The 9,029-nt window shown below is 46.3% G+C and overlaps 1 protein-coding gene across 2 annotated transcripts in view; it reads left to right on the plus strand.

Annotated features, from left to right (window-relative positions):
• Positions 1–8,523, plus strand: part of LOC131578469 (epigen) — a 34,715-nt gene extending 26,192 nt beyond the window's left edge. Inside the window, exons 2-5 of one of the 2 annotated variants that reach the window (XM_058837175.1) lie at positions 444–533; positions 5,598–5,718; positions 6,394–6,546; positions 6,831–8,523. In XM_058837175.1, coding sequence (XP_058693158.1) covers positions 444–533; positions 5,598–5,718; positions 6,394–6,546; positions 6,831–6,885 — 419 coding nt within the window. In that variant the 3' untranslated portion in view covers positions 6,886–8,523. The remainder of the gene's footprint in view (positions 1–443; positions 534–5,597; positions 5,719–6,393; positions 6,547–6,830) is intronic. The other variant, XM_058837170.1, reaches the window with a different exon arrangement.
• The last annotated feature ends 506 nt before the right edge of the window (positions 8,524–9,029 follow it).

Below are 9,029 nucleotides of genomic sequence, written 5' to 3' on the forward strand. Positions count from 1 at the left end.
AAATAGGCGGTGGGGTGGGAGGTGTGCAGAGACACTGAGGAGCAGAGCTACTTCAGCAGTTTGAAACCTGGATGAAATTTTAACTGATAGGGTATAATTTAGACTCTTGGAAAATAAGCTACTTAAACTGGTCAGTAGGTGTAGGGTTGTAGTATGTTACATGTATCTGTGTTGTAAATTGTGCAAGATGATAGAATGGAAAACAGGATGGATTTGTATTTGGGAAATTTGCAAGCCATCGTTTGTTGTCCCACAATCATAATTACGCTGTGTCAAAAGGAAGTTTGAGGCAAGAGTGTTTTAAATTAATTGTTATTGTATTGCTGCCTTCTCTGGGGTTTGTTTGAAGTGCATCTTGTATGAAGTGCTTTCTGGGTGAAATGAACCTTGAATAGATATACTGAGCTTTTCTGTTCCAGTAAGCATCTATTTGCATTACACAGCAATGGGGGCACTGAGTGAAGAGTCAGCTATTACTGCTTCATCCCTCAGCACTGACTTATGGAATAATTGGACAAAAAACAACACTGAAGGTATTGCTTTTTTGTTCTGTTTGTTTCTGTTAATCTGTCAATTAGGGAAAAAACCCAACCAACAAACCAAAACCTCCAGCAAAATCTGTGATGTTAGCTGCTGCGATGCTGCATCCCTTGGACACTGTTGGATTTGTGGGTTTTATTTGTGAGATGAGCTGATTTCTTCACGGAGCCTTTGAAGCCTCTCTGGAGTAAGACCTGCCACCCAGCTGGGGTAGGCTCAGCAATGAGCAGCAGAAGGAACATTTAACTCAAGTTCAGTCATAATTTGAAGAAGACATTTTAAGGCTGATGTTGTGGGTTTCTGATGGCAATTTCTGTTACTCTTACCTGGTGCTTGGTTTCTGTCTGTCCTCAGCACACACCTTAATGCGCAGAAGTGAGAATGAACAGGCACGGCTCTGAGCGATGCCTCTCACGAGTTGTTACTCAGTAGTTTCTGTCTTAGTTGCAGTTTTGCTTTTGGCTGTCTGGGCTTTCACAGCCCTCCTCAGAGTGCTGGCTCTCTCCCTTCTTCCTTTCTCTTTTCTGACTGAAATGTGAACTCAGGCTCTTTTTCCTGCCAACATCTGAGAGCAGAGCTGTGTTTACCCTGCCAGCTGCATTCTTGATGTTACCTGAGATGCTGGTGATGTCATTGCTTTCGGAGAGCTGAGCGATCCGGGAATGAGGTTTTGGCAGGTCAGTAAAAGAGGAGAGGAATCTAACTGCAATACTTTTTAATGTCTCTGGACTTTAAAAGGCATATAAACACGCACACAAATAATCTTCTGTCAATTCTAAGTCATCACAGGGTGTCTTCCAAGCTTTTTTTAGTAGATCCATAAGGTTTTTGTTATTTTCTTAGAACAAGACCAGCTGTTTTATTTTCATTTCTGATCTCTCAAAGTGGTACAGTGTTGTATATACGTTCATCCATACACACAATATATGTGTGGGTTCCTTATATACATATATATGTATATATATATATACATAAAATATGTTTCCAGACTCATATGCATGTGAAGTCAGTAAGGTGTTGATTTTTGACCGCAGTCCTTGGGTTTATCAGTGCAGCACTGTGGTCTGGTGTGGTCTGTCTGTGACATGATGCTTGCAGAGCTGCATACAGCGAGCAGGAGGATAATGAAGCGGGAATACGTTTTTGTGACCCTGTTTGTGTTGTTTCTAGAAAGCAGGAGTGATGGGTCATGTTTCAGCAACGAGGAGGTTTATTTACAGGGTCACAGCCATGTCTGCAGTAGTCTCTGAACCTTTGTGGCAGCTGGAGATGTGGTAGTCAACTGTATGTCAGCATTTTCTTTTGAGAGAACTCTACTCAAAGATAGATTCAAATTCACAAACACTCAGGCACACATTTACACAGGGAGTTAAAAGTATATTTTGGTGGACCTCTTACAAAGCCAGTGAACAGTTAATGAACAGCCTTTTCAGAAAGAAGATTTCAAAGAAATGCTTCAAAGGGCACCAGAGAAACTCACTGAATCTCCCCAGTTTCCTGGGAGCTTCTATTCCCATGCACTGTAAGTTCATAGTTAAGATTTACTGCCAGGGTTCAGTAATACTGGGTTCTAAGAACATGAATTCTTGGTTCCATATCACTGGAGGAACTGGCAGTTTATGTGGGACTCAAATTGTTTAGGGAATTGTTTGTGGAAAACCATTAATTTCTGCTCAGTCTCTTTGCCTGCTGTTTACAAGATCTGGCCTTGTTTCCTTCTTTTGTGTCACATAGGCTTCACTTGTCACCAGTGCTGGAGAATTTTGGGCTCGGTGATGAGCTGAGAGGGGGAAAGGTCATGGAGAGGAGCTGGGAGCTGGCACGGCATGGACAAAGAACTTTCAGTGATGTTCGGGCTGACGTAGAGCCTTCGTAGCAAAATGGGCGGCCAGGAGTAGGGAAGGACTTGGTTGCACTGGGATGGAAATCTCGATTGCCATCAGCTGGTTCCATGCAGCCAGTAAAGGAGGCCCTGGACCTGGGACTGAGCCCTTCCCTGCCTCCCCTTTCCCACTGCTTTTCCTCCCTGGTGCACCATACTTGAGGACTGAGCTGTCATGGTCTTACTGGCTGACTCCTTTTGTTGCCAGTCTGTTAGTTTTGGCAAGCCCAGGCTTCCAAGTACCTGTAGCCTTGATTTCATGTCAGATCTTGCCAGGTGTATCTGTTCAAATGACTCAGTTGCAGGCAGCTGTCAAGTGCTTACACGGCATGTTTCTGTCTCCTCACGTGACATGAAAGGGCACATGGACCTGTTTATTCAACAGCTTGTTTAGTATCTAGGCAGACAGCATGATAGGAATTAACATAATGCTCTGGGGCAGACTAGGAAATCATCCTTTTTGTTTTCAAGACTCATTCTTTCAGAGGTAATTTGTACTTTTGCAACGTCAAAATAATTAGCGCACGGAATTTTTGTGTGCAGACTGAATAGCTGATCTCGCCCACAAAGGACCAAGCTGTTCCTCCAGAAGGCGACGAAGGAATGTGTTGGTTTGTCTCAAGTGCTTTCTAGGCAGGCTGCTGCTCCAGGCTGACCTGGGTTTCTAATGACAGCAGCACTCAGGGAAGAGGTTCCTGTACCTGCACAAAGCCGGGTTTCCTGCAGATGTGGCTAGGTGCAAGTCTGCCACCTCTCGGCAGCAGTGGCGTGAGTGAGGAGGGATTTTTGGGATGTGAAAATCCATCTGGTGGAAGTTGAGGTAGAGGTGGCTGGGGATTTTGTGCTTCTGGGATGTGAATTTATACCTTCCTCGTGTTTATTTTCTTTCTTCCCCTCGAGAAAGAGATGGAAATGAGCTAAACCTGTTCAATAGACACCTTCTCTGGGCCTAGCAGGAGAGCGGTACTTTGGGCAGTGGGAAATGCTGGCTAAAGGCTCCCACTGAAGGGTTATTTTTGGTGATTTTTCTAGTGCACTTGGTGCTGAAATGGTGATCCAAAACAGTTAGTGCCTGAGTATTTGAGGAAGCTCCTGGGAAAAGTGCCAATGCGCCATTGCCTATTTTCTGAAACTCTTCCCTGAGAGCTTCCCTGGTAGCTGTTCTGCAGGTACTTTAGACCTAACCAGAATGGGCTTTTGCAAGACCCCGGCATCCTGGATCTGCTTGGCATGCTGAGCCCTGCAGCTGTGCTGACCACATGCTTTACCTTGTGCTTTCCTTATCAGCGAACAGTGTAGTGTGCCTGTGCAGCCAGTAGGGTCATCCATCACCTGTCCCAAAATCTGTATTTTCTTCACGAGAACTGCCCTTACTTAACTTCTTCCTGAAGTCTGTCCCTCTAAGGCCTGGTCCTTTGCTGACTGTGCTCTTAGCCAGCAAGCCTCTGTCTCCGGAGGTTGTCAGCAGCATTCCCAGAGCCAGCCAGAAGAGAGCCAGAGCTGATACTGGAGCTCCTATTTAGCCAGCACCAACTTCCTCCTTTGCATTGTGTTTCCAGGCCCCACAGTGTGCAGAGAAACTTGTGGGTAACTTTTTCTCTGTGGAAGGATGGATAAGATGCCCTTTCCTCAGCCATTAGAAGTCGATTCTAAAACAAGACATCCTTCTCCTACCTCTGTAGCTTTTCCTGAGGAAGTGCAGTAAGCCAACATGTCGTTTATCAAGCAGACCTGCATTGTCACTTGTTCTCCCCAAGTCTCTTGCTAAGCTGGAAGTCTGATTACTCTCTCAGGTTTGAGAGGCACTGTTCTCAAAGGAACAGTGTTTGATCTGAGTGTCAGTGATAGCATCATGCCTTTTGGGTGTCCCAACCACATCATTCACAGCTGAAGCTGAGAGCTGCTCTAGTGAGAGCAGCTGTTTGCCATTGCTTGTCATCTCTGATAAAGCTGCAGAGAGGAGGAAGGAAAAAAAAAAAAACCCAAAACTGCTTAGAAGAGCACACAAAGGAGGCTGCTGTCATTAAATGGCTCAGGCTGGAATTTGGGAATTTAGGGGGTTGGTGCTGCTAATCCTGAAAAGTGTGTGGTGGGATCACAAGCTGCCCTCAAGGGGCTTGTGTCGGTGGCAATGGTTCCATGAGTGTACTATCTCCAGACCTTGATTCAGCACTTAGTCAGAAAGGAAGGGTTCTGCTTGCTGTACCTTTGTTGAGTCACCTTTATTGAGCAGACCTTGTCACCTTGCTGCAAGATGTTATTTTTCTTGTGGTCATAACTGAAAGCTGGTGTTGGCATGCACTGGGTTAGGAAATCACCTTCAGCTGTCACTGAGGCAGTCCCCTGAAATAGTAAGTCATTGCTTGGACACCCCACCCCACCAGGGATTCCTGTACCTGGGTAGAGAGACCAGTTGGAACAGATGCCTGCCATGATGGTGAAGCTTTGGAGCTTTCTCCCCACCTGCTGCACCCCTGTTCCTGTGATTTCTTTATTCCCATTTGAGCTGCAGTTGAATAGGGGAATAAGGTAGCATTTTCTGTTCAAGAAGTGTGCTTGCTGACCCGGTTGTGTAGAATTTAGCACAAGTTCAGAACCTTGGTAGCCATGGACTGTGCTTTTGCACAGCAAAACCATCCAGGCAGTCTAGGCAGCTTACAGCTGTGTCATGGGACACTCAGCTAACATCAAACCATGGAAAACCATGGCTGCAGAGCTGGCAGGCAAAACAGGAGCACTAGAAATGCAATAGCTTGTCTTGGGATAAGGAAAAGAAAAAATTAATGAACTATTCATTGAATTCAGACTGGGAAGGATACTGAGACTAATGTAGTGATCTCATCGTGTCCTAAAGCCCTGCTGTTGCTAGGATTTCTGATTGGATTGCAGGTTGGATAGCGCTGATGTCAGGCTGTGTAGTGTCCCATAGTAATTTCTGTCCATGTTCCTCAAGAGCAAGTGATTGATTTACAGCTGTGCTTTCTCAAAGCTGTGCCTGGCTGGTTCTTTCTGTGCTGCTTTGCTCAGTGCTGACTGAATCAGCTCACGAGACTCTGCACAGTGAATTGACATGCTGAGTGTTTGCTGCACACAGTGTCTGCTCTGCTCCAGGTGTGAAAATACCTTCAAATGATGTTTTGTCCTTAACATAACATGACTTTATCCTGTTCCACAGTAGATTATACAGAGCAGCCAAAGCTCTTGAAGCTGATGCAGACCTGCCTTGAGGAACACCACAGCTATTGTATCAATGGGCTCTGCGCCTTCCACAGCGAGCTGAGGAAGCCCATATGCAAGTAAGGAACCCCGCCTGTTATCACATCCTTCTTCAAAAATGGCACTGGCAATGATTCTTCATGTGCTGCACGTGCAGCCTCACAGTGTCAGCCAGGTAGCTGCAGGATGAAAGTCTGGCACAGTGCTGAGCGCTGTGGTGCCTCAGGACTGCCAACAAGGCTGTAGTGATGGCCATGGTGCCATCTCAAATCACAGCTGGTGCTGGAGGAAGTAGTAGAGGAATCAATAGATGCTCGCAGTAAGTACTAAGAAGGGAACAGGACCTTCCAACATGCCAGCTACAACTCCCTTATTCCACAGCCACATACCAGTCAGGACCATGGTGTCCTTAGTGTTCTCTGGGATGCCCAGTGGGCAGCCTTGGCCTTTGGAGACATTACAGCAGCCAAGGATCAGCAGAGCACAGGGCTCTTGGTCCACACCCTGCACGACGAGGGGAGTTTAGACTGCATTGCTGCTGTGCCTGCAGTACTCGAGCTAGCTTGAAACTAGATAAACTGGGACAACTGGTAGTCTTGGTGGAGGGAAAAGGTTCCGAGTGAGCACCAGGCTCAGCCTTTGCTTGTTTGGACTTCTTGTGATTTGTTTAAAATTGATGAAAACTAACGCATGTTTGAAATAGAAAGCAAAACAAGTCCTGAATAATTTTTGCATGATGTGTATTTATTTTGTAGGTGCCTTGCAGGTTATAATGGAGAAAGGTGTGAACATTTAACACTAAATTCATATGCACATAATTCCTATGAGCGCTACATTGCAGTGGGAATTGGCATAGGAATACTGACCAGTGGAATACTCGCCATCATCTACTACTATGTAAGAAAGAGGTACGGGAAATATGGAACTTTCTGGTTGCATTGGTCTGAATTTCAGCGGGCAGAGTTTTGAGGGCACTGGGATTGTGTTTTTGCCTGCTACTAATCTGTGGTGTGATCTTAAAGGAACTAACACTCTATACCTGTGATTTCTGATGTACCAGTGGGGCCAGCGGTGCACTTGTCTGAAACGTGGGGTTCCTCTGGGCTGAGTGAGTGACTTAGGGGATTAGGTTTTGGCTCTGCTGCAGTTTCAGGTTTGGCTGATACAAATCCCGTGACGGTGTCCGCTTTAGATGCAGGAAACTGAAATCCCCCTACAAAGTGTGCGTGGGTGAGACAGCGTTGTGAGGCCCTGGCGCTGGAAGACTCACCAGTTTGCCTGCTGAGGAGCAAGGCCCCCCGCGCCATCGGACAGGTACCCTGGCCTGGCTGAGGAGACGAACTCGAGGGAGCGGCAGAGGAGCGCGCCAAGGGAACTCCCGCAGGACTGACAGGCTCTGTGTGTTGGTGAAGAAAGACTTCCTCTCTTGGGTGAGGGTGGCTCGTGCTCAGGTCCGAGCAGCTGAGGATGCTGGCAGGCCTCTCGGCGCTCTCCTGTGCCCGGTGCTTGCCGTGGGGAGGACTGGTTGGTTTTAGCTGTTTTCAGTCATTTCAAGTGCTCGTACAGTGTTCTGCTTTGGTCTTTTGTGTCTTTTGTTTGGTTTTGTTTTGGTTTTTTTCTTCTTTTTTCTCCTCTGGAGGATAAGCACCACCTTCCTCACAGTGGAGCTGTGTTCTGGGCATCATGCGCTGACCACAAAGCATTTGGGTTCTGATTTTGGTGTCTGCTGGCTGTGTGTGTGGAGGATCAGCGCTCTCCTGACTCAACAGTTACCTTTGGTGTGCTGGGCCAAGTATGGGCTTCTGGTGCCATAAAGGACAAAAAATGCTTTGGACCGAGGAAAATGTCTGGTTCTCGAAACCTTCCTTAAATTACAATATGGAGAGTAGGCAATTCCTGGAAAATCAGACCTTGACACCTCTGGGCATGGCATGTTCTTACTGTTTTCAGAAGCAAAGCAACCAGACGCCTTTCTCAAAATGGATTATGGAGTATGCTCGTGACAAAGGCCTCTCCTCTTCCCAAACATCCTGTAGCAGCTCCTCAGTTCCATGGAATTTCAGGTAGAACATTGCCTTGCTGCACCCTGATTTCTGCACAAGACTTGAATTGCTAGACAAGCTGGAATTTCATTGTGTAACTTCAATACAGCTTTTCCCAGGAAACAGACTTTATCTATTCTGTTTGCACATTATGGGCACAATGTGACCCCTCAAATAAGAATGAAATTATTTTAGGAGTTCAGTTCCACCCTGGACTAACAGATTTCATGTCGGATGCTTGGTTCTATTCGTCTTATCTACAAAGAATTGGGAAGGTACAAATATTTGGTTTAAGGAAAAGGGAAGAAAATTGGTTCTGAAGATGGTGGCACTAACTGGGACTTCTCACTGGAGTGTTTGCCAGCACTAGAGATGGCTCTCAGAGATTTTCATTTCAGCTGTTGCACATTGTAGACTCATCTGCTGTGCTCAGCCATCTACCAGAGAAAGGCTGCTGGTACTTTGAGACCTTGTGGGGCAATGTCGGCTCCTAAATTCAGGTGCCCTGCTGAAAGCTCAGTTTCTTTGTTATGTGAGTTAATTTTCACAACAAGGATGCATCATGTTGTTTGTTGAAAAAGCTCTCTGTTTGTGAGGCTACGGTGACAATGCTGAAATGTGTATGAAGGGTGGGGTTTGGAAGGGTAAAGGTGTGTGTGGCACTTGAATGGTCTGAAGTTCAGGGGGCTTCTCATGTGGGGATCCTGATCAGTACCTGAGCCATCTTGGCTCTGTGATAGCAGTAAATAAAGCAGCACATCACACACTGCTTGGACTCCCGTGGAACAGAGGGAGCAAGCGGCGTATGCACACACAAAAAGGATTGCTGGTGAGCAGTGGGTGGACACCAGGCCTCTGCTCTGCACATTGACACCAACATTTTCCAACTCTCAGCCTTTTTGTCTTCTTCATCTCCAGTCAAATCTTAGCATTGTTTGCTCCTTTCCATTCTTCTGACCTTTTCTTAGGTTCCACTGCTTGATAATTTGTGCTCTTCACAGTCTTCAAGTCAGCTCTCAGTAGTGGCCCTAACATTTTCTATCACACATTGGTGATGAGAAGGCAGTTAGGTGTAAATTAGAGTCTGCACATCCTCACAAACAAAACCCACCCTTCACCCATCTCACATGGGAATTTCAAATGTGCACGTTATTAGGAAGACACAGGTGAGAGATCTTTCTCCTTGGTCTCTGGAAAAAATTGTAGAGCTGAATATCCAAAGGATGAAAAGCCTTAGAGCTTTTGTCACATGAGTGCATCTCCCTCTCCCCAGTGTGTTGTCTCTTCCTGTGCTCCCACTGCAGTGTTGGATCCACTTCCCAAGGACCAGCTCTTCTCCGTGGCAGAGG

This window comes from Poecile atricapillus, chromosome 4 (assembly GCF_030490865.1).
Source record: "Poecile atricapillus isolate bPoeAtr1 chromosome 4, bPoeAtr1.hap1, whole genome shotgun sequence".
NCBI lineage: Eukaryota > Metazoa > Chordata > Aves > Passeriformes > Paridae > Poecile > Poecile atricapillus.